We start from the raw sequence: 23,997 nt of genomic DNA on the forward strand, positions 1-23,997 counted from the left end.
GCATGATGGTAAAAGTATGGTGGGACGCCCTCAGGACTGACAGTCACATCCTTGTTGTCCATCTACCGAGTAGAGTGGCGACGCAGTCAAATGCCATTCGGCCGAGACAGTGCAGTGGCCAAGTGGGTGTTTCCACGTATCACCACGTTTCACATTGCAGTGAGGCAGTGAGACAGTCAAGTCAGTTCAGGCCCCTTAGCATGAATTTTCATAGTGAACGTGAAGTAGAATTCATCGAGTAATTTTGTATGAAAATATGAACAGCGCCCCTGGCGGTCGGTAGCAGAACTGAAATTTCCCTACAAAATTCATCGAGTAATTTCACGTCACGTTCACGATGAAAATTCATGCTAAGGGGTCAGTCCAAAAAATCCACGTTTCAGAGATAGGTAGTCGGAAGTGGCTGGAAAAATGCCCTCGTATATTTGTTAAACGGTAGACAAAATTTATTGAACACATCATATTTTAATGTAGTTTAAGTTTTTTACGATTAAATTTTTTTTTAATTAAAATTTTACAAAATACAATGTTTAATCAAAGACTATATTTATATGGTTGGTAGGAATGATTAAATTCGATTACGCACATCGAGGATAAAAACCACAAAATGACTAAACAAAAAAAAGTAATCCAAATCCCCAACCTCTGGTATACAATGACGCGGGACCACTTAATATCAACGAAAAAAAAAAGATTCTCCAAACAGTTCGAAAACGAGGCATCTGTGACGCCAGTCCTGTTTGGGAATTCATTCTACGTCACGGATTTGTCACAAACCAGCTCGATACCACTTCCCATTGGCAGCTTGATATGCGGCGGTCAGTTTTGTAGAAAAAAAACTCGCAAAGGAGTATTTTTCTCATTTAATCGCCACGGGTCTTCATAGAGGTGTATAAAAGAGTTGAAAGTCAAAAACTTTGTTTCATTTCACAACGCCTTGAACGCATGGAACGTTCTTTTGTTATTTAATGAAAAATAAATAGCAAAAAACTCATTCTAAATTCAAACAAAATCATCAAACAGATTTATAAAATCAAATTTAATATTAAAGAAGAAAAAATATTTTTTCAAAATTCTAATTCGATTTGAATTTTTCTTTTTTGCAACCTGCCGCAATGTTGGGAATATTGCTGTTATTGGTGCTTTTGATAATCGTGTGTGCGGTCGGTGCGGTATGGGCCTGGGAACGCATGCTATTGGTGCATCGCACTGCGCATGTGCCGACATTACCTGAAGTCCTGCCTGTGATTGGACACGCTCACAAACTGCGCGGAGACCAAACTCGTGAGTGCATTTTTATTCTACTTTCGTTTTGTTTAATTTCAGCATAGATAGGTTATAATTTATAATGCACGTGCAGTCTCTATTCTGCAAAAGAATATGTACTTACTCACCCCTCAGCGCAAACACTATAACTAAGGCACTTATGGGTGATTGATAGGTGACATAATAAAGGGAACTTAAGTTGGAATTTTGATTGGAATTTGATTCAATTGAGACATACAATTAATTGTATGTCTAAATTTGCCATAATATTGGTTGTTTTATCTGTCTTCCGTCTACCTATAAGTCAGGATCAGGGTCAAAAAGGTTGCGCTGGAGGTAGGTCTTTTTGTTAGGTAACTGTACCTAGGTACGGCCTGTTTCACAATACCTGTGTACCTAATACCTGTGGAATAAATGAAATGCTATCACTGTCTAAATCATAACTACACAGACAGCATGTCTTTCATCACAGGTAGTTAGCCGTAGTCATCCTGACATTGTGAAACAGGCCCTAATAATAACAAAGTATATACTTACATATAAATTTTACTCTTATTTTTTCCAAAATCAACTCAACAAACTTGATATATTTAAATGATCGTAGGTACCGTCCAAAATCCTGCATACATGCATAAATACTACAATATTTTGAATAAATTTATATTCATATTTTTTTAAAAATCACATTCTAATAAAACGTAACGGTGTAATGATTTAAAAAAAACGATGTCGGTCTCACCATAACTCAACAAGGGTGGTTTTATTCCAGAATTTTTTTTTCGTACTTATGACAAATTCTGCCTATATATACAACTATATATAATACTAGCTGTTCCCGCGAGCTTCGCTTCGCCTTAAAAAGTTTTCCCGTGGGAATGCCGGGATAAAAAGTAGCCTATGTTCTTTATCAGGGTCTAGACCATATGCATACCAAATTTCATTCAAATCCGTTGAGTAGTTTTGGCGTGAAAGAGTAACAGACAGACAGACAGACAGACAGGCAGACACAGTTACATTCACATTTATAATATTAGTTAGGAAGTTAGGATTATAATAGGCTTGAGTTAAAATGGTATTTTAACTCAAAAATAAGTGACTGAAACGGTAATTCTGAACAACTTTTATTTTACAACTTTTTAAGAAGTATCCCTTTGATTATTTACACGAAAATCTGACATCATAAAGATTATAATAGATAATAATGTCTATTCATACTTCTGAAAAACTGCAACTGAATACTTTAACCCTTAAGGCAAGCGTCCACCTGTGGCATCGTACGCAACGGACGCATCGCATTCAGTATTCTCTGTATACAGGGTGTTGCAAAATTGGTATACTAAGCCGAAGCGTACGTGTGCAGCATGTTATATCTAAGCCCGAAACTGAAATCAGAATTTGAAAATTCGCGAAAAAAAAAAATAATAAAAAAAAAAATAGTAAAAAGTCACGTGACCAACAAAGTTTCTATGGAAAATGATTTTTTTTTCGCGAATTTTTAAATTCTGAATTCAGTTTCGGGCTTAGATATAGCATGCTGCACATGTAGGTTTCGGCTTAGTATACCCTTTTTGCAACATCCTGTAGAATTTCACACAAGTGCGTCCCCATTGCCGACAGCATACATTTATGACAATCCTTTTGGTACAATATCGATAAGTGGAAGCTTACCTTTAACCAACAATGTATTGAAAAAAATAATGATCATTGTAAGGTACCTATTTCCTACAGCCATTTACCAAAGTCATAGAATTTTTGACCGACTTCAAAAAAAGGAGGAGGTTCTCAATTCGTCGGGATATTTTTTTGTTTTTTTTTTATGTATGTTCACCGATTACTCCGCCGTTTATGAACCGATTTTGATTGGGTTAAGGGCCCGTACAGGGTGACGTGCCGCGCCAATTTTGGGTTTTCAATGTTCTTCACACAGCACACGCAGTGACACGCACACATGTAAGTTTGCACAGTGGGTCGATAAACTTTTACTCGCCAACTTTATTGACAATTATGTTCAAGTACATTTTGGGTGATTTTAGGGTAAGTAAGTATAATTCTTACTTACACTGGTAGGCACCAGGAAAGAGTAGAAATTAATAGGGGTGCCACTTTACTCTATACTCGGAACCCGATTAGCTTTCTCAAACAAATGTGGTATTTACTTGTAGAAAGGTAACTAAAAGTATTAAAGTGTAGATAATAAGTTTCGGGCATCCTCCAGCCAACTGAACCCCGACGACAAAGCAAAGTAAATACATAGTGTCGCAAAAGGGCTATACTAAGCCAAAAGGGGATGACTCAAGGGGTCATTCTGAACAACTTTTGTTCTACGAGATTTGCAAATTCGCGAAAAAAAATATTCGTTTTCCATGGTAAAAAGTCACATGTCCAACAAAGTTTCTATGAAAAAGGTTTTTTTTGTTAATTTCCAAAACTCGTAGAGCAAAAGTTCAGAATGACCCCCTGTCTTACTCCTTTTTACCCGACTGCCGAAGGAGGAGGGTAATGTTTTTTGATTGTATGTATGTATATATGTATGTATGTCTGTTTCTTTGTTCCCTCCTGTAGCCTAAACGGCTTGATAGATTTTGATGTATGAGGTATTGTTAGAAGCGTATTGATGGCGCGATGGCTATAGGCTATGTGACGTTCCATTAAAATGTACATAGCGCCCTCTTGAGGACATAACGTGATGATCGAAAAAATAATAATTCAACTTCGCCGTGTAAGGTATCAAATGAAAGGACTTGATTTTCACATTACAAAAATATGCATATTGAAGGTATTTAAATAACAACACCAAAATTATTTAAATAAAAAATGATCATGAACTACCTACCGACGTAAAATTTCATAAAATAAAAACAACTAAAAAGTTACAAATCAAAAAATACAATTATAAAAAAATAAAAACCTGACTGTACGCTAAAAACATGAAAACGAGTCCCAATGTTAATGGAAAGTATAGCAGGCGGGGACCAACTTGACCGCCACTCAAGGCCGTTTTCTAAGTAACATTCAGCTAAATGGTGAACCCTCTGCTGGTATAATTTGTTTATATACCGCTTTTTCAATACCTGTAAGTACATTTTTTGGCAGCATAATATTTTTACTTATTTTTAGGGTTTCGAACGTCAAAAGAAAAAAAGCAACCGTTATAGGATCTCTTTGTTGTCCGTCTGTCTGACTGACTGTCTGTCACCGCCCTTTTTCTCAGAAACGGGTAAAGATATCAAGCTTATATTTCGCATAGATGGGGAGTACCCCAAAAAAAATATTATGGTACTCCCTGTCCCACCCCACACAAGTAAATTGGGGCTTATATTTTTTCCAGTTATTTTGATGTGTATCCTTTTTTTTTCTTTGTTGTTTTGTATAAGTATGTGTTTCTTTTCTTTAAATCTGTATTTTTTTTGTTGTTGCTGTCTATGTGTCGAAAAAATGTATCTTTATCTTCAAAACACGCCATCTATCGTTTGTTTTTTTTGTGGCTACTGTCTATAGAAGAAATTCCGTCATTGACAATTTTACGTTACGAATTTATTTTTATTTATTTTATTTTTATTTTTACATTTTCGTGGAGAATCAACAGCATTTTGTTAATAAATAATTATTACTTATGAACACATAACAACTTGATGCCATTAACAGAATGAACTTAGTAAACCCAGCAAACCTAACACATCCAGAGGAAAAACAAAATCTCTTTCTCTCTCTCTGAAAAACATACTTAATAGCCCAAACTCGATGCTTTTAGCTATTAACATCTTTGAAATAAAATTGAGCCACCACCGTGTTACTGCCCTCATCAGATCCTCACGAGACCATACCTCAACCAGCACCAAGAGACTGTATTTTTGATCCCTAACCTAATGTTCGTGCGTATTGTCATCACTTAGATCCATTCGCTATATTCCTGCTCCTCATCAGACCTTTACGAGACTGTAATATCACGAGAATATTGCACACTATCTAATTTAATTTAATGTATTGAATATACTGGAAGAATTATGCTTCCTCAATTTCAAATCAAATTATGTTGGTGTCATAAAAGTTGAAAAAGTGCAATGACAACCAATGTGCAGTGATTTTGTATCTGTACACGATAAGATCGCGAGCTGTCAGTGCTGCCTAAACCGACGTGACCCTTCTTTGGAGGCCAGCGGCCAACTGAGTCAAACGTCACTTGTGTTTATGATTTTATAACACAGAAAGCCGCCATAGATATTTGTATGAAGATTTGAGGGAAAAAAATTGCTCAAGTTTGGGATTAATTTACACAAAATAAGTGTGTGTTTATTAAAAAACAAGGTATTTAGCGCCTAGTCCAAGCCTTTAACTTTATAATATGATAAAAATCATATTAAAATTCTTTATAATTACGACACAGTTGTTACAATACGGGAGTGTGATTGACTGGTTTTTCTTGATATTCTGAAATTAATTTACAGTTATCCATAATCATTTACTTAAATTCGAATGATTCAGCACCTAGCTAGACTCTTCAACTACCTGTGTGATTTTTTTCAAGGCTGTAGAGCATCATTTACTACATAATTCTATGACAATGCCAACCCTCGATTCCCTATTGCAGACCCTTAAGCTCCCAGGTGGTCCGATTTTTTTTCAGAATTTTATCTCACCCCCAAGGGGTAAAAACAGGGTATGAATTTCCATTTTGGGCACATATTAACTGATTCTAATGAAATTAAGAACGTAAATATAGTTCTTATAAATAAACAAAAAAATATGATGGTGACCTTGAGCTGATCTGATGATGGAAACGGAAGGCAGTCAGGGGAACTCCTCAACGGTATATAGCAACTACTTCGTGTTTAGGCTTGAATGATTCGTATTGATTAGTAGGACTTTTTGGTATCATTTGCACCTTACTTTTGATTGAAAACTATGGCCAATAAACTAAAAACTATAAAATAAAATACTTAATAATTTAAAAAATTAAAAAACCGACTTCAAAAAACCACTAAAATGTAAGAAATAATTTAAGGTTTACACAAATTCTACTTGTATGTGACAGTACAAATATACCTAAGCAGGAACTGTTCTTTTTTGAAGTTGGTGCCATATTTCTTCAGATTACTTTGTCACCGCACCAACATCAAAAAAGAACAGTTCCTGGAAGCTTACCTTTAACCAACAATGTATTGAAAAAAATAATGATCATTGTAAGGTATTTCCTACAGCCATTTACCAAAGTCATAGAATTTTCATAAATCACCGTCCTCCCCAACATTATTGTCGTAAATGTTGTGTTTTGTTCTATTGGTTATTGTTATTACATGACTTACAATATTTTTATGGAAAACCTTGCCTTTACATACACTCAACTAATGATGCCTACTTATGAGATTGTATGCAGTTTCATAGCAAGCATTTATAGTGACTCCCTAACATAGTTGGGTATCTGATATATTTTACGTGATAGACTAGAAGCAATATGTGCATACATAATATATATGTATAATACCTACTTAAGTGGGAGAAATGCAGAATAGATCAACCGTAACAAAACCTGAAATTGTAACGGAACTGAGCAAGGAAGTGTTACGAAACTAACATCAGTTTGGTGTACCTAACCAAAGTCTGGTAACTATTCTCAGTTTCGTTACAATTTTCGTTTCGTTTACAGGGTTCGGTACGGTAATTAATTATTTTTTACATCTATTCTACATTTTACCCAAGTACCTACCTTTTATACAACTAAGCCACAGTTTCACCATACTCTGTTAGTTCATAAGAAGGGATAAGTTGTTGGATTTTGACAAATCTAGGCATTTACAATGTAACACGGGTGTTAATAATCTAACATTATCGTTTGAGAAGCTAATTTCAATTGTTACCTTCTTTGTGCTAATTTATTATTTTCTTTGTTGCAGAGATTTGGGAATACTTGAAGGAGATAAGTCTAATAACGAATAAGAATGGCGGATTATCAAAATTATACTTAGGCCCTACTCCTTGTATACGTAAGTATCTAAGTTACTTATCACTTTGAAAATATTAGATGGTACTATTGGGGATTGGTTCAAATCTATGCATAGGTACACGATTTTAAAACGATATCGTGCTTAGCAAGTCATACAATTCCCCGATAGTACCAAAAACAACTTCGTCGTAATATTACGTAATGTAGGTACTTATTATTATCGATAATAGCAATAACGTCAGTACCAGGTAAACTACCTAGGATGACCTATCTCAAGGCCATTTTTATAACCAAAAAACCAGTAATTTTTTTATCAGATAAGGATTTTTTAAACTTGATTTTTAATATGCGGCAATTATCAAAATTCTTGTTTTACCGGACTCTTTCATTTATGATCAGCTCATATTATGCAAAACATACATTTAAATTTTTAATTGCTGAGGTACGGCCTACTTACATAATAATTTTTTTTTATGGGGTTATCTTAATCTCATATTTCTGAATAGCGAGCGTTGCTCTACCAATTTTGGAAATTCGTTTCGGAAAGCCAAGTTTTCACAGTTTTTTAAAGTTGTCTCACAATTTTATTAATATTGTTTGGAATTTCCCTCTAATTACCTCCTTTTGGGTTACTACACCCTCTTTGTTTCTTTCTTTCAAAGTTCACAATATTTCGTATCAAGTAGCTATACCCTTATCCTTACTAATCCTTACTAATCCTTACTAATATTATAAATGCGAAAGTAACTGTGTCTGTCTGTCTGTCTGTCTGTCTGTCTGTTACTCTTTCACGCCAAAACTACTGAACGGATTTGAATGAAATTTGGTATACATACGGTCTAGACCCTGGGAAAGAACATAGGCTACTTTTTATCCCGGAATTCCCACAGGAAAACTTTTTAAGGCGAAGCGAAGCGCGCGGGAACAGCTATTTTCTTATAAAACCTTTTTCTTACAATCTTATTGGAACAAACACATGGGTACACTCAAATAGACATGCACTAAGTAATTTCAACAAGGGGAATACTGGTTAAGAACTATAAAAAAACAATTTACTTATAATAGTAATATTTAGATCGTGAAGTGATAGTAAATTGAATATTAGCATAATAACACTGTACTTATTCTATATTTTACGAAGATAAGTTCAGTTTAGTAAATCCGTGGATATCATCAACCCATTATTACAGAGTTGCATTGTCTTTTCATCTACAGGGTGTTGCAAAATTGGTATACTAAGGCGAAACCTACATGTGCAGCATGTTATATCTAAGCCCGAAACTGAATCAGAATTTGGAAATTCGCGATTTTTTTTTCTATAGTAAAAGTCACGTGACCAACAAAGTTTCTATGGAAAATGATTTTTTTTTTGTATATAACTTCCAGGATGCAATTTTAATAGTTAACCTCTCGTCGCTAGGTCAATAAACCCTATATAATAATACCAGCATAAGAAGCATGACCCAATGGTGGTCCTCTTACCCACTTATACCTTTCTCATACAGTCGCGTCGTAGTCTGTAGGGTGAGATGACTATAATTATGGCCCCTGTCTTTACGTACTAACCCTGAACACGGAAGTTCGTCACTCAAATTATCCACAACCGCCATTTAAAGTTACATCAGCACACGGGACCAATTCACAATACCGAAGTACAAGGAAGTCAATGGCTTTCATGATTATGATCGTCATTAGAGTGATCCACCGACTAAGCGACCACCTTTCGGCATCCTATGCATCGCATTCAGTATTATTAGTATAGAAATTCACATCTTCTTCTAATCGTGTCGACGACAAACCAACAAAGTCGCTAAATAATACATGCCCAGAACTGGGCCACTGATACTGCACCGCTGGTAGCGGTCATGAGCTCTTCCCGCGTACAGGTGTAGGGACACGCGGGGCATGAAAGAGAGATTCACATGAGTCGACACTTCATCGGTATTCTACGCAGTTTCTGCATACATTTATAACAGTCCGTTTGATGCGATACATACGATACTTATAGGTGGATGCTTATTTTTACAGGAATGTTACTTCTAGCTTTACAATGGGAAGGCCTTTTCGTGCACAATCTAAAGTCTGTTTTTTAATCTCAGATACTAAATTGAAATATTCTGAACGGCTCATCAACCGTCGATTTTCCTGCCAATAGATACGTCACTAGCGGCCTAGCGGGACAATCGACTGTTGATGAACCGTTCAGAATCTGAATATTTAGTATCTGAGATTAAAAAAAGACCTCAATAATAATCTACTGCAGTATCATGATGGGTCATCAATATTGGTTTCGCTGTACAAGTACAACTCGTTTCCAGTGGTGACTGACCCGGAGCTGGCGCTGCCGCTGATGAACGCGTCTCTGGACAAGTTCTACGTGTACAACTTCGGATCCTCGTGGCTGGGGGAGGGGCTCATTACTGGGAGTGGTAAGATATGATATCATAATTATGACCTTCATTTCATACTGAATTTAGCTAAGAGCAGTGACGCGATCACGAGTGCTGTCGACTGAAGTGGATAGCGTAATTCGATAGCAATTTGTATGACATCCTGAACAGCGACTCTGTCGGTAACACTAGATTGAGTGTTGGTTTGTACTAAACACCATTTATCTCCCCCCAGGTCCGACCTGGAAGCGGCACCGCAAGCTACTCATGCCGGCCTTCAACCAGCACATCCTCAACGGGTTCCTGGACATCTTCAACCACCAGTCCTCGATGCTGGTGAAGGCCCTGAGCCCTCAGGTGGGCAAGGGAGAGTTCGAGCACTGGCCCTACTTGTCTGTCAATGCTCTGGAGACTATTTGCCGTGAGTGTTTGGTTATTTTTGTGTTTGAATGTAGAGTTGATAGAGATAGGGGACGTTTATAAAACTTTGCTATGAATATATCGATTTTACCTACACCTTTAGGTACTATAGCGCCTCTTTTATCTTGTTCATACTGAAGTTCCGATGAATAGACTATCATTACAGCTACACTACGACGTATCTATCGGTTAATAAATAGATAACAATACATATATCGCTACAAATTAATTCAGGTCTCTATGATTGTCTACATATTTTTTTCCACCTGTATACTACAATGTTAAATATTTTTACAGAGACAGCTCTAGGCCTACCTGACACTGAAGACGAATCTTTGATCAACGAGAAATACAGCGATGCCATGGAAAACTTCTTGGACAACGTAGTGCACCGCATCATGACGATATGGCTACATCTGGAGTTTGTCTACAAGTGGAGCCCGACTAAAGATAGCGAGATGAAGAATGTAGCTGTGCTGAAGTCTTTGTCGACGAAGGTAAGTTTGTTATTATAAATCTACATTAACTGTAACTGTAAGAAACTGTAATATTTATCCTTACGATGAATTTACACAGAATCATCACTCTATACTGTTGTGAAATAAAATGTGCTTATATGTACAGAATATCTACGTTTTAACAAAAGAGAACTCTGACTTTTATACCTTAATTTCAGGTCCTTAACAAACGCAAGGACCAGACCAACGATGCTGATGTATCAGGTATTTTAAAAAAATTATAATAATCACCATTATTTTAAAAAAACAACGATTTTCCGTCCTGTTATTAACCATTATGAAGGCACTAAACGTTAAATTCAGAAGTGCCATCTAGCGGGCATCCACACTAACATCTCCACCGCTTCCAGACACAAAGTTCAAAGCCTTCCTGGAGATCCTGTTGGAGCAGGGCAAGAGCGGCAATCTCTCCGACCAGGAGATCAGAGAGGAGGTGGACACCATCATAGCGGCCGGCCACGACACCTCCTCCACGGCGCTCCTGTATACTCTGATATTGCTAGGATCTCACCCTGAAGCACAGGAGAGGGCTTATGAAGAGTTAGTATTGGTGTTATTTACCTTTGAGTTGAATGGATACACAAGGAAGGTAGCCTTGGAAATATATTTTTTTCCCGAAATTGCACTTTGCCGTGTCAGCTTCATGTTGTGTTAGGATTCATTGAGAAATAGTCATACGACTTTAATCGTCGACAATGGCCTTGCAAGTAGCCAATTTAAAGGCGAGCTATAATAGTCAAGATTACATGAATATCAGTACTTTAAACCCTGGCAATCAGAACTATCTTTAGTCTTTGTTTTATAATAGAGTTTAATACAATCATACAAATGTATCCTCTATACCTAATTACCTTCTATTTTATGTAGCGCACTATAAAATATCAAAGCCTCAATTAATCCCCAGTCTCATCACAATATATCTTCTCACCAGAATCAAAGAGGTATTCGGCGACTCCGACCGAGATGTCCAGAAAGAGGACTTACCGAAGCTCATCTACTTGGAGGCTGTCATCAAGGAGTCTTTGAGACTGTACCCCACAGTGCCTTTAGTGGCCAGAGAAGTGGACACTGATGTTAATGTTGGTAAGTTCTTGTTTTTATTCACTGAGATACTTATTTAATCGTAACGAACGAATAATCTACTGTCAAACTGAACATCCTAAAGACAAACCGTCGCAAAACATTATTATTTACTATCCCCGATAAAACAAACCACAATAGGTATCTAGGTATAACTTTGTATAGGAGATCGAAAGACTACTATTTGCGTTTTTCTTCTTCCAGAAAGTTTTACAGTAAGACGAGTAGATATTATGTGGTCTAAGTTTTTGTCATCATCACCTTCATACCCAGTATAGCTCTGGTGAAGAGTCCACATAGACTCCATAGCCATACAAAACGATTGCTATCGGCTTCCCTTTTATCAAACCTTTTTTAGACTTAAACCAACTGTACAATTGTCCCCAGAGAACCTAAATCTACCGAAGGGGTCCACAATAGTCCTCTCCATCTGGGGCATGCAGCGCGGCGCGGCGTGGGGCGCGGCGGCCGGCGACTACCGGCCCGCGCGCTGGCTGGACCCCGCCGCGCTGCCAGAGAACCCCAACGCCTTCGCCGCCTTCAGCATCGGGAAGCGGTCTTGTATAGGTACGTTATAGTTAGGGTTTAAAAACGCTACCAGACAGGGTTGCATGGATTCTTTATCGACGTAGATAAAAAGCTGTGTTTAACGCGAATCGCTATAAAGCATATCGCTATATGTATATGACGATAAAAAAATTATCCTGCGGGCGCTTCACGGGTTTGTTATCGATGTCGATAAACTCGTGTCTTAACCAACAAAGCCCAGCGCCATTTTCAGAGCGAATCGCGATATAGTAACGTTTATCTACATCGATAACGATCCCGTGCAGCGGCATCTGGTTACCTAGGCGCCGGGACAGGTAAGCTACTTGTAATGCAGTAAGTAAGTACACCTAAACCTACCGAAAGGCTCCACAATAGTCCTCTCCATCTGGGGCATGCAGCGCGGCGCGGCGTGGGGCGCGGCGGCCGGCGACTACCGGCCCGCGCGCTGGCTGGACCCCGCCGCGCTGCCAGAGAACCCCAACGCCTTCGCCGCCTTCAGCATTGGGAAACGATCTTGCATAGGTGCGTTATAGTGATGTGTCGCTACGAGACCGAGTTGCATGGCTTCTTTATCGACGTAGATAAAGTTAAAACGCGAATCGCTATACAAGAATATTCAGCATCTCTACCAGAACGGGTTGCATGGCATGTTTATACCTATCTACGTCGATAAATATGACATATTACCGGGACAGAGTTAGATAGAAGTGTAGATTTAGTTGTTAAACGTAGAATCATGCCTCAAATGAGTGTCACGCATGACTGAGCAAACTATGGCTAACAAATGCTATTAAAGTAAAAATCATCTCTCATACCTGTTGCAAAGTTAGCGTTGTCTATATAACTCTACGCCCTCCATAACCTGCCATAACTCAACCGTGTTAAGACGAGAAATGGCATATAATTTACAAAATGTCAACATGCATAACCCGGGTGGGTATGTGTAGCACGGAAATTGGAAAACCTTGTTTATGACGTGCCATTGGTGCCATTTCGCCACAGTACTTACACTCCAGAGTTTTAACCCGAGATTACTGGCATACCTCACAATACTAAAATCTTAAAATAATACAGGGTTGAATTTTATCCGTGGACTTCAGTGAAAAGCAGGTCAATGTATCCGATCGACATGCTGATGGTGATGGCGGGTTTTTCTTGGCCAGTCTAAATAGGTACCTGGTCTACTATTACGGATTAATATTTTTGTTAATTTAATTATCATCATTATTGTGGTATCACAGTTCATAGGATGAGCCAATCGACTGTGGATGAGCCGCTGGCTCATTTGGACTACTGGTTTGGACAACTTTATTCCTAATCACCCAAAAAAAACATCATCATCAACCCATCACGTCCCCACTGCTGGGGCACGGTTCTCCTTCGAATGAAGGAAGGGTTTTAGGCCTATGTAGTCCACCACGCTGGCCTAGTGCGGGTTGGAGGACTGGTGAAAAAAAAACGCTTTTTTAGGGTTCCGTAGCCAAAATGGCAAAAACGGAACCCTTATAGTTTCGTCATGTCCGTCTGTCCGTCTGTCCGTCTGTCCGTCTGTCACAGCCGATTTACTCGGAAACTATAAGTACTACAGTGATGAAATTTGATGGGAATATGTGTTGTATGAACCGCTACAAAAATATGACACTAAATAGTAAAAAAAAGAATTGGGGGTGGGGCCCCCCATACATGTAACTGAGGGATGAAATTTTTTTTTTCGATGTACATACCCGTGTGGGGTATCAATGGAAAGGTCTTTTAAAATGATATAAAGTTTTCTAAAAAACATTTTTCTTAAAGTGAACGGTTTTTGAGATATCAGCTCTCAAAGTCGTAAAAAGTATGTCCCCCCCCCCTCTATTTTTATAACTACGGGGTATAAAATTCTAAAAAAAATAGAGGTGATGCATGCTAATTAACTCTTTCAACGATTTTTGGTTTGATCAAAGTATCTCTTATAGTTTTTGAGATAGGTTGATTTAACTGTAATTTTGGTTAAGTTATTGTGCTTACTACGGAACCCTTTGTGCGCGAGCCCGACTCGCACTTGGCCGGTTTTTTATTAAAAAAAACGTCTTTGTCCCCAGGTAAAACCTACGCCATGATGTCGATGAAGACAACCCTGGTCCACCTGCTGCGGCGGTACCGCATCCGGGCTGACCACACCAAGCTGGTCTGCAAGTTCGGCTTCGTACTGAAACCTGTTGCCGGCCACAGCATCTCTATTGAACTGAGATAGGTTAGGGTTCTATGTATATCCTTCATATCCAAAGCCATTGGTCAGAAACTCTTGCATGTGTACGCCTTCGATAGACCGATATACCCATTAACTTATAAAGGGTGTTGCATAAAGTATAAAGGGTATAAGTACTACGTGTGCAGCATCTTATGTGTATCTAAGCCCAGAAATGAAATCAGAATGTCAAAATCGCGACAAAAAATATTTATTATCCATAGAAACTTTGTAGCTCACGTGACTTTTAGCTATGGAGTTTTTTTCAACACCCTGTATAGGAACTATTGCGCTCAGGTAAAACCTACGCCATGATGTCTATGAAGACAACCCTTGTCCACCAGCTGGTCTGCAAGTTCGGCTTCGTACTGAAACCTGTTGCCGGCCGCAGCATCTCTATTGAACTGAGATAGGTTAGGGTTCTACAGGGTGTTGCTAAAAGGGTGACTCAGGGGGTCATTTTGAACAAAATTTGTTCTACAAGTTTTATACCCTTTTTTGCAACACGCTGCCGCTGTATATCCTTCATATCCAAGGACCTTGGTCAGAAAATCGCGTTTTCATGCGTACGAGTATGCCTTCGATAGACCGCTCTTTACCCAAAAGCGAGCGCTTCAAAACGTAGACTGTGTACAACTAACTGTACATGCTTTTCAAAAAACTAATAACTAGTTATAACGACCGAAAAATCAGTCACGGTATTATTATTATTATTTGCAAAAAGTTGACATTATGGTAATACTCACCCAGGCCCAGGTAAAACCTACGCCATGATGTCAATGAAGACAACCCTGGTCCACCTGCTGCGGCGCTACCGCATCCGCGCCGACCACACTAAGCTGGTCTGCAAGTTCGGCTTCGTACTGAAGCCTGTTGCCGGGCATAGTATCTCTATTGAACTGAGATAGGTTACGTTTCTGTGTCGTTAGGAGCACTATGTCAATTGAGCAACTACACGAGCAATGATAAAGTTACACTTACAGAATTTCGACACCAAACGACCCCATTTTTTTAAACATTAAATTAAATTTGATCGATTTTAGTTGGTATTATTCTGATGCGCTGTTAAAATAATTGTGCTTCAATATTGTTATTTTCGGGTTAGAAGTAATTCGTTGCTATTGCCACGTGTTGTATTGTCATTGAGTCGTGAGTGTATTTAATTTTGAACTTAGGCCGAGTTTTTTGATCCGTGGTCAAATTTAACCATTAGTCAAGTCACTTGTCAAACATGACAGTTGCATACTTTGTTGGTTTTTAACTAAAGGTAGCCATTTTTGACCAATGGTTGAGTTAACTAGGGATCAAAAAACTGGCCCTTAGGCACGTAATGTTACAAGATTTATCAAAGCTTTTTTCAAAGAACGACAAAACAAAATGTTTTTCGTGATAATTTAAGTTTTCTAATAACAGGAACGGGTCGCGCCCTGTATAGCTTATTTTATAAAACCAGAGCCTTTTGGGTATTTTAGTTTAAGGTGCAATCTGTATGATAATGATAGTTGATAAGAAATATGTAATAAGAATCAGTAGTGTGTAGATTTAGATTTAAGTAAATTAATGTACCACTTTTAGAGTTAAGCAATTTTCACAATCCTTTCTTTATTGACATTATGTGATGTAAATAAATATAGTTTTTAATGAAATTATATTATGAACTAATTATTATGGTTAATACCAACATAAGTGTTTTTTTTGTTTTCTACCTACAACTTCTTTTAAAATGCTTTGCTCTGAAGGACTAGCACGGGGCGCAATTAAGACGTGACAAGAGTTCTTCGTCGTGCTCGCTCTTTAGGCTTAGCGATGTGAGTGAACGCGATGCAAAACTTTTGCTTTTAATTGTTTTATATCCTAGAGACACACACACCCTGGATATACCTACTTAAATATACCTATCTAATTATGCACATTTATCTTTAAAAAACCATCACCGTAAAATCTCAGCTATCTCAGCTATTATACGTAAGTAGGCCTAAGCCTGAAATATTCAACAGATAAAACATAAATAGCAACATAAATAGCCTACTTTATTGTTTATTGGCATCGGAAAAATAATTAAAAATTATCACACATTGTTTATATTTAAATTTAATTATAAATGTCGCTTCCAGATGGAGACATTAATTTTTACACGGCAGTGCAATAAGGTGCATTTTTCTTTGAATTGTTTATACTTTTGTCTTTAATAATGCTGAGTATTTTAAATTATTTCTTTCAAGGGAAAATCATGCAGTCTATTCTTGTAACTAATAAAAGTTATTTCAATGAATATTTCAGGTGCTAAATACATCGTTTGGTTTTATTCCATTAATAAAATTATTATCTATAGACAATTGAGAGACTGGATGGTTACTCTAGATTGGTAAAAAATCACAAATGATAGTTATAATGCAATCACTGAGGTTAAGCAACAACTGGCACGGTCAGTCATTGGATGGGTGACCGATTTCAAGTGGTTCTTTTCTGGACGCCTCCGTGCTTCGAACGGCACGTAAAGCCGTGGGTCCCGATTGCTGCTTCGACAGCAGTCGTTAGGCCTAGTCAGAGGCCTTCGTACGGCTTGAAAACATCTGACAGGCCTGGGTTGCCCACTTACCCGACAACTCTCTCAGCACAATCTTGCTTGTGTTGGGGTCCACCAACCCGCACTAGGCCAGCGTGGTGGACTAGGCCTAAACCCTTCCTTCACTGGAAGGAGACCCGTACCTCAGCAGTGGGGACGTGATGGGTCGTGATGATGATGATGAGGTAGGATATATTAGGATTAGGATAGTAAAGATTGTGGTTTTTAACAAATTGATATTTCTAAAGTTAGCTGCATCTACACTTTTGTACCTTGTCAAACTAACATACTACTATATTTTATCCTTTTAAAACATTGACAGTTGGTTACGTTGTTTCACAAAGCACAAACGTGTAATTACTGCCAACTCAAACTATCAAGTTGTTTTAACCGAACTGTACCAACGTGACTGTTTTTCGTAAGCTGTACTAACCCCCCTGAACGTATAAATGCTGACTTGAAACAGGCTGAATTCTCAGTGTGTCTATTTTCGGGTTTATGCCCTATTGTATTCTTTTCACGTATCAATTTGTCGCTAGTTTATTTTAAGAGTTAAAACTAAAAGTGGGCGTAGAAAATTAAGAGTTTTTACTGCATCATCACTTTTTACATCTGAAAGTATGTTGAGTGTTATCCTTTTGTTTGTGTTATTGGTTTGTCTGTGCGTGATTTTGGTGTTGAAACGTTGGAAAATGGATAGAATGACAGAAAGTATACCGCCATTGCCTGGAGCTGCGCCAGTAATCGGTTTAGCCCATAAAGCCTTACACGGCGATGATGTTTGTAAGTCTTCTTGATTATTTTGATTTATTATTTACTAACTGTTCCCGCGAGCTTCACTTTGGCTTAAAAGTCAATGTGTAAATCCAGGGTGTCATGTAACTCCATAGTTACTAAATTTCATTAAAATCCGTTTTGTCGTGAAGATGTAAAAAACATACACCCTCACGTACATATTCATATATTCATATTCATATTCATATTCATTTATTGATAAATAAGCATTACAGGTCATTAGAATTAACATTAAATTAAATTAATTATCACAATATTATAGTATTAATAATTTCAAATAATTATGTTTAAATGAATACATCGTCCAATCGTCATACACATTGTTAGTAGACACACTAATAATAGGTATGTTAATTAAAAAATATATTATTTTAAAGTTATAAAAGTAAGTAGGTACCTATCTTATATTTAATACAACATATTATATACATCACTTATGAACATACTCACAAACATTCGTCTTTATAATATTAGTAGGAAACAGAATGTTGCCAAGTGGTATGCTAAGCCGAAAGGAGGGTCTGAGGGTCATTCTGAACAATCAATAATTTATATTGTTTCAGTATTGTGGGAGAGACTCAAGCAATGGAGCTTGGATACCAACGACCTAGGAGGGATAGCCAAGGCGTGGTTCGGACCGATATTCTTTATCTGTAAGTATTTTGATACCTATACGTTAATTCATTATACCTACAATAAAATAGAAAATATATATTACATATATTAATATACTTATGTAAAAATATACAATATATAATATAATATTTTTGAGTTGGAAAATAGGACTTAGCATGACCAAATAATCTAGGTACAACAATATAAGAAAGAGTTAAAAAGCATCATTTCGATGGATTAAAAGTGACTAATCTATTTTTGAATAGAATAGTGTACTTATTTGTATGATATTTACATTTATTATGCTACATCAATCAATTATAAATTTCAAAGCAATTTCTTCTTTCATGTCACTTATTTTTAGTTTTGATGCCTGATTGATGATACGATTGTTAAATGCTCATGTTTCAAAGCATCCGTTTATACGTTTTAATTCAACTATGGCGTACGTATAATATAATATTTTTGAGTTGGAAAATAGGACTTAGCATGACCAAATAATCTAGGTACAACATTATAAGAAAGAGTTAAAAAGCATCATTTCGATGGATTAAAAGTGACTAATCTATTTTTGAATAGAATAGTGTACTTATTTGTATGATATTTACATTTATTATGCTACATCATCACAACATTATATTTTTCAGCTGTAACAGATCCAGAGTTATTCTTCACCATATCGAATGCTTGTTTGGAGAAGAACCACATGTACAAGTTCGCGTCTCGCTGGCTCGGCCGCGGACTCGTCACTGCTGACGGTGAGATCATCATCATCATCATCAACATCATAATCATCATCGGCACCATCATTAGACACGCTCTATTGTTTGTCACCGACAGCTTAGAACTTTCTTCTCACTCCCCAACCAAGCCTATTTAATATGTATCAATGTCATCAGCATCATCATCATCATCATCATCATCATCATCATCATCATCATCATCATCATCATCATCATCATCATCATCATCATCATCATCGTCATCATCATCATCATCATCATCATCATCAAAACCTTACCTCCACCAAAATTATAATTTTCAAAGCAATTTCTTCTTCCATGTCACTTATATTTAGTTTTGATGCCTGATTGATGATACGAATGTTAAATGCAAACTTATGTTTCAAAGCATCCGTTTATAAGTTTTAATTCAACTATGGCGTACGCATCTATAGAGTTCTATGAACTAGTTCACACACGTTAATAGTAACTCGTATCAAAAACTTTAACTATAAAATAACCGACCAAGAAAAAACGTGTTTTCTTTATTAAACTTCGTCACATCCTGCATAAGAGTCGAAAGCGCCCCCCGAAAGCGCTATATAACCTTTACCAGCTTAACAACGGATAATGATGATAGTTTTCGGATTCAAAATGTATACCTAATTACTTCGTAAAATATTATTTTCATTTCGCAACAGGGCCCTAGATCCCTGAATCAATGAAGAACAGTAAGACGTACCTACCTAGTCATTATCAGAAATCACAAAGAATAACTAATATAAAACTTATTTCTGTTGAAAACTTAGAATTTGCATGGAGCCCATACATTTATTTTTATGCCTAGTTTCACCACAGTCTGTTAGATCATTAACACCCCTGTTACATTGTAATCTCATCTAAAGTCATATCCATATTAAATTCTTGACAGATGTGTCCAAAGTCAACGACTAATCCCTTGTTATGATCTAACAGAGTATGGTGAAACTGGGGCTTAATGGATCAAAAACCCATTTCAGTGTCAACATGGAAGCGGCACCGCAAGCTCCTCCGCCCCGCGTTCAGCGCCTCCGTCGTGGCCACCTTCCTCCACATCTTCAACCGACAGTCGCGGCAGCTGGTCAGCAATGTGGAGCACCACGTCGGTGGAGGGTACTTTGATGTGGCTCCGTATGTGGCCGAGATATCTTTGGAGAGCATTTGTCGTGAGTGTGAGAGTTTTAAATGGCTGTAGTGATATTTAATTATACTGACAAGAACGTCCGTTTTTTTTAAATAATTAAGTAAAGTACTTATATCCTATGCGTATCATTTATAAAGTGTGCATGCATGTGTATTTGTAGTGAACACGCATTTGTGTGTTGCAAACTTATACAGGGTGTTGCAAAAAGGGTATACTAAGCCGAAACCTACATGTGCAGCATGCTATATCTAATCCCGAAACTGAATTCAGAATTTAAAAATTCGCGAAAAAAGAAAATCATTTTCCATAGAAACTTTGTTGGTCACGTGACTTTTTACTATGGAAAATAATACGTATATTTTTTTCGCGAATTTCCAAATTCTGATTTCAGTTTCGGGCTTAGATATAACATGCTGCACACGTACGCTTCGGCTTAGTATACCAATTTTGCAACACCCTGTATAATAAAGGCGTGAATTTTCAAAAGTCGTAGTCAGTACAGAAGTTGTTCAAAATTAACACCAGAGTCACCCCCCTTCCGGCCTTTTTTACAACATCCTGAATACACAATATGGGCCACCAGTTGATTCCCCGTTAGTACCTACCGACATTATAGACACAGTGAGTAAGGCGCCTCCCAACAAAAAGACTTTAGAAGTCTTAACATGATACTACCTACTATTACAGAAATAAACCTTTTAGGTTTCGTGTCAAAATGTTAAATATATTTAAGATTTTTCTGTTGTGCTAATAAATAAATAAATTAATTAAATTTTCATCAATTTACAGAAACAGCCACTGGCCTACCAGATAAAGACGCGAAGGTGGTAGACAAGAACTATATCCGGGCCATGAACGACATGTTGAAAGTGGTTTTAACTCGAATGTCCACAGTTTGGATGCACAGTGACTTCTTGTTTAAGTTTTCCAAGACGAAAACCGTTGAAGACAACGCCATCAAAGTTTTGAGAAAGCTTTCTGATGATGTAAGTTTTTTTAAAAGCTTCTGTTTCGTTTGTCCCCAAAGTAATTTAAAAACAAGAATTTTGTGACATACTTAGTAGAACCTTGTGATGCTTGCGGTAAAAGCGAGTAGGTAATAAATTTTATAAAAGAAACTAACTTTTTCATCATGGTTTCAGGTGATCGGAAAAAGAAAGCTCGCTCGAAATGCAGAAATAAACTCTAAATTGGAGCCAGATCAACGCAATGGTAATTTATATGGCTCTTTTACCTAGATACCTGCAGTGACAATAGCACCAAATTACTCATAAAAGGAAAAGATTAGCTTAATGACGCCGTCTGCAATATTGAAGTACATTTAACGATGAATAACGAGAATTTTACCAACTAAAAGTGTAAATATAATATTAGGTCCTTACATATGAAATTGGCGTTTTGTCGTACTGGCCACTTTGATCTCAAATATTACCTTTATGATTAGGAATTCCAAATTCAAATTCATACAGCTATTTACTCATGCATTTGTGTTTCAAACCCCCTAATTCATTTGTTTTTTCTTCTTTTGTTTTTTTCTTTGTGTCACTCTGTTTACAAAATGGAAAACTTTAAATATCGCGTTATTTACGAGTATGAGTTCCACCGTGGCACCAGTGCTGCAGAAACGGTTCGAAGGATTAATGATGTGTATGGTGACGGTGTCGCAAAAGAAAACACAGTGCGTTTTTGGTTCCAACGTTTTCGTTCTGGAAATTTCGACCTGCAGAACAAGCCTCGTGGACGGCCGGAGACCAAAGTTGATAATGAAGAATTGATGGCTGTTGTGGAAGCGGATCCATCGCAAACCACGTCCGAGTTAGCTGCAGGCTCCGGTGTTAGTGATAAAACTATTCTAATCCACTTGAAACAAATTGGGAAGGTGAAAAAGCTTGAAAGGTGGGTACCTCATGAATTGAGTGAAGCAAACCGACAAACGCGCGTCGACTGCTGCGTTACGTTACTCAACCGGCACAATAATTAAGGAATTTTTAATCGAATCATTACCTGTGATGAAAAGTGGATCCTCTACGATAATTGGAAGCGCTCATCGCAATGGCTGAACCCTGGCGAACCAGCCAAATCCTGCCCTAAGCGAAAATTGACTAAAAAAAAGTTGCTTGTAAGTGTTTGGTGGACTAGTGCTGGTGTCGTTCACTACAGCTTTCTTAAATCTGGCCAGACGATTACGGCAGATATCTATTGTCAGCAACTGCAAACCATGATGGAAAAGCTAGCTGCTAAACAACCGAGGCTGGTCAATCGCTCTAGGCCACTGCTGCTTCAGGACAACGCTAGACCACACACTGCACAACAGACGGCTACCAAATTAGAGGAGCTTCAATTAGAATGTCATAGACATCCACCGTAATCTCCGGACCTTGCTCCAACAGATTACTATTTTTTTCGCAATTTGGATAACTACTTCCAAGAAAAAAAATTCAACTCCGATGGGGCAGTCCAAACCGCCTTCAAAGATTTTATTGATTCCCGCCCGAATGGTTTTTTTAGTAAGGGGATCAATGAACTACCTATGAGATGGCAAAAGTGCATACATAGTAATGGTACATACTTTGATTAATTTAATATATTTAATTTAAAAAAAAAACGACTTTATGTTCCTCCTATAGAAAACGCCAATTTCATATGTAAGGACCTAATATTTTATTCAAATTCTAAATTAAAAATTTCAAAATACGGATCATTTGGTGTGGTAAATTAAACTTTTTGATTGCTTGTGAATGTACTAGACAGCTACGGAATGTTCATAACAAAATATTTTCTCAGATTCCAGATTCAAACCGTTCTTCGAGCTCATATTCGAGCTAGTAGACGAAGGCAGTCTAGACGAAGACGAGGCTAGGAGCGAGGTGGACACGGTGGTGGCGGCTGGCTACGACACGACGCAGACCACGCTGCTGGTCACACTGCTGGTGCTGGGGTCACGTGATGATGTTCAGGAGAAGGTTGTTGAAGAGTTAGTAGTTGTATTCTTTCTACCTTGTTTATGTAGTACATATGTATATTGTACAACAGCCGCTACACGGGTTCGTTATTTACGTCGATAAACTCGAATTAATCGCGTTTTACTAATAACAGCGCCATATTTATGGTGAATTGCGATATAGAGACATCGATAACGATGACCTCGGTAATGTTCAGGAGAGAGTGGTTGAAGAGTTAGTATCTATATTCTTTCTACATTCTGAAGTAGGCACTGAGTAGATTGATGATTTAGTAGACGAAGGCATTTTAGACGAAGACGAGGCTAGGAGCGAGGTGGACACGGTGGTGGCGGCTGGCTACGACACGACGCAGACCACGCTGCTGGTCACACTGCTGGTGCTGGGCTCACGTGGTGATGTTCTGGAGAAGGTGGATGAAGAGTTAGTTCCTTCATTATTATAACCTACTGAAGTGCCCACTGAGAATATTGATGAATGGCGATAGGGTAGTCGATATGGACTATCGCGACCTTTTTTTCCATAGATTTTGGAATATAAATCGTAAATAATTTGACACTAATTACTTCTTTCATCATATCATACTGCTGGTGCTAGGGTCGTGTGATGATGTTCAGGAGAAGGTGGTTGAAGATTACTACTTTATGTTCTTTCTAGCTTGTTTAGTAGGTACTGAGTAGACTGGCTCCCTATCGCAAACTTTTCAGGAAAAGATTTTTGGATTCAAATCGTATTGAATTTGACACTAACTATTGGGAACTGGAT

The 23,997-nt window shown here is 37.6% G+C and overlaps 2 protein-coding genes across 2 annotated transcripts; both read left to right on the forward strand.

Moving 5' to 3' along the window:
• The first annotated feature begins 848 nt into the window (after positions 1-848).
• Positions 849-14,970, forward strand: LOC105394436 (cytochrome P450 4V2). The gene is made up of 10 exons (XM_048630453.1): positions 849-1,284; positions 7,158-7,247; positions 9,526-9,636; positions 9,833-10,018; positions 10,315-10,514; positions 10,694-10,739; positions 10,886-11,075; positions 11,467-11,618; positions 12,003-12,182; positions 14,246-14,970. Exons 1-10 carry the CDS (start codon positions 1,116-1,118, stop codon positions 14,395-14,397), a joined length of 1,476 nt encoding a protein of 491 aa, XP_048486410.1. The 5' UTR covers positions 849-1,115; the 3' UTR covers positions 14,398-14,970.
• A 2,391-nt stretch (positions 14,971-17,361) lies between these two features.
• LOC105381024 (cytochrome P450 4c3) lies at positions 17,362-23,677 on the forward strand. Its single transcript, XM_048630475.1, has 8 exons — positions 17,362-17,740; positions 18,316-18,405; positions 19,015-19,125; positions 20,109-20,294; positions 21,062-21,258; positions 21,415-21,484; positions 23,057-23,250; positions 23,495-23,677. The coding sequence occupies exons 1-8, from the start codon at positions 17,578-17,580 to the stop codon at positions 23,675-23,677; spliced, it is 1,194 nt and encodes a 397-aa protein (XP_048486432.1). The 5' UTR covers positions 17,362-17,577.
• Positions 23,678-23,997: the final 320 nt, after the last annotated feature.

Source organism: Plutella xylostella, chromosome 26, assembly GCF_932276165.1.
Source record: "Plutella xylostella chromosome 26, ilPluXylo3.1, whole genome shotgun sequence".
NCBI classification, from domain to species: domain Eukaryota; kingdom Metazoa; phylum Arthropoda; class Insecta; order Lepidoptera; family Plutellidae; genus Plutella; species Plutella xylostella.

Coding starts and splice junctions, on each gene's coding strand:
- LOC105394436 (XM_048630453.1), top strand. CDS start 1,116: ATGTTGGGAATATTGCTGTTATTGGTGCTTTTGATAATCGTGTGTGCG. Junction 9,637..9,832: donor GGGGCTCATTACTGGGAGTG/GTAAGATATGAT, acceptor ATCTCCCCCCAG/GTCCGACCTGGAAGCGGCAC. Junction 11,619..12,002: donor GGACACTGATGTTAATGTTG/GTAAGTTCTTGT, acceptor AATTGTCCCCAG/AGAACCTAAATCTACCGAAG.
- LOC105381024 (XM_048630475.1), top strand. CDS start 17,578: ATGTTGAGTGTTATCCTTTTGTTTGTGTTATTGGTTTGTCTGTGCGTG. Junction 18,406..19,014: donor CGGACCGATATTCTTTATCT/GTAAGTATTTTG, acceptor TATATTTTTCAG/CTGTAACAGATCCAGAGTTA. Junction 19,126..20,108: donor CGGACTCGTCACTGCTGACG/GTGAGATCATCA, acceptor AACCCATTTCAG/TGTCAACATGGAAGCGGCAC.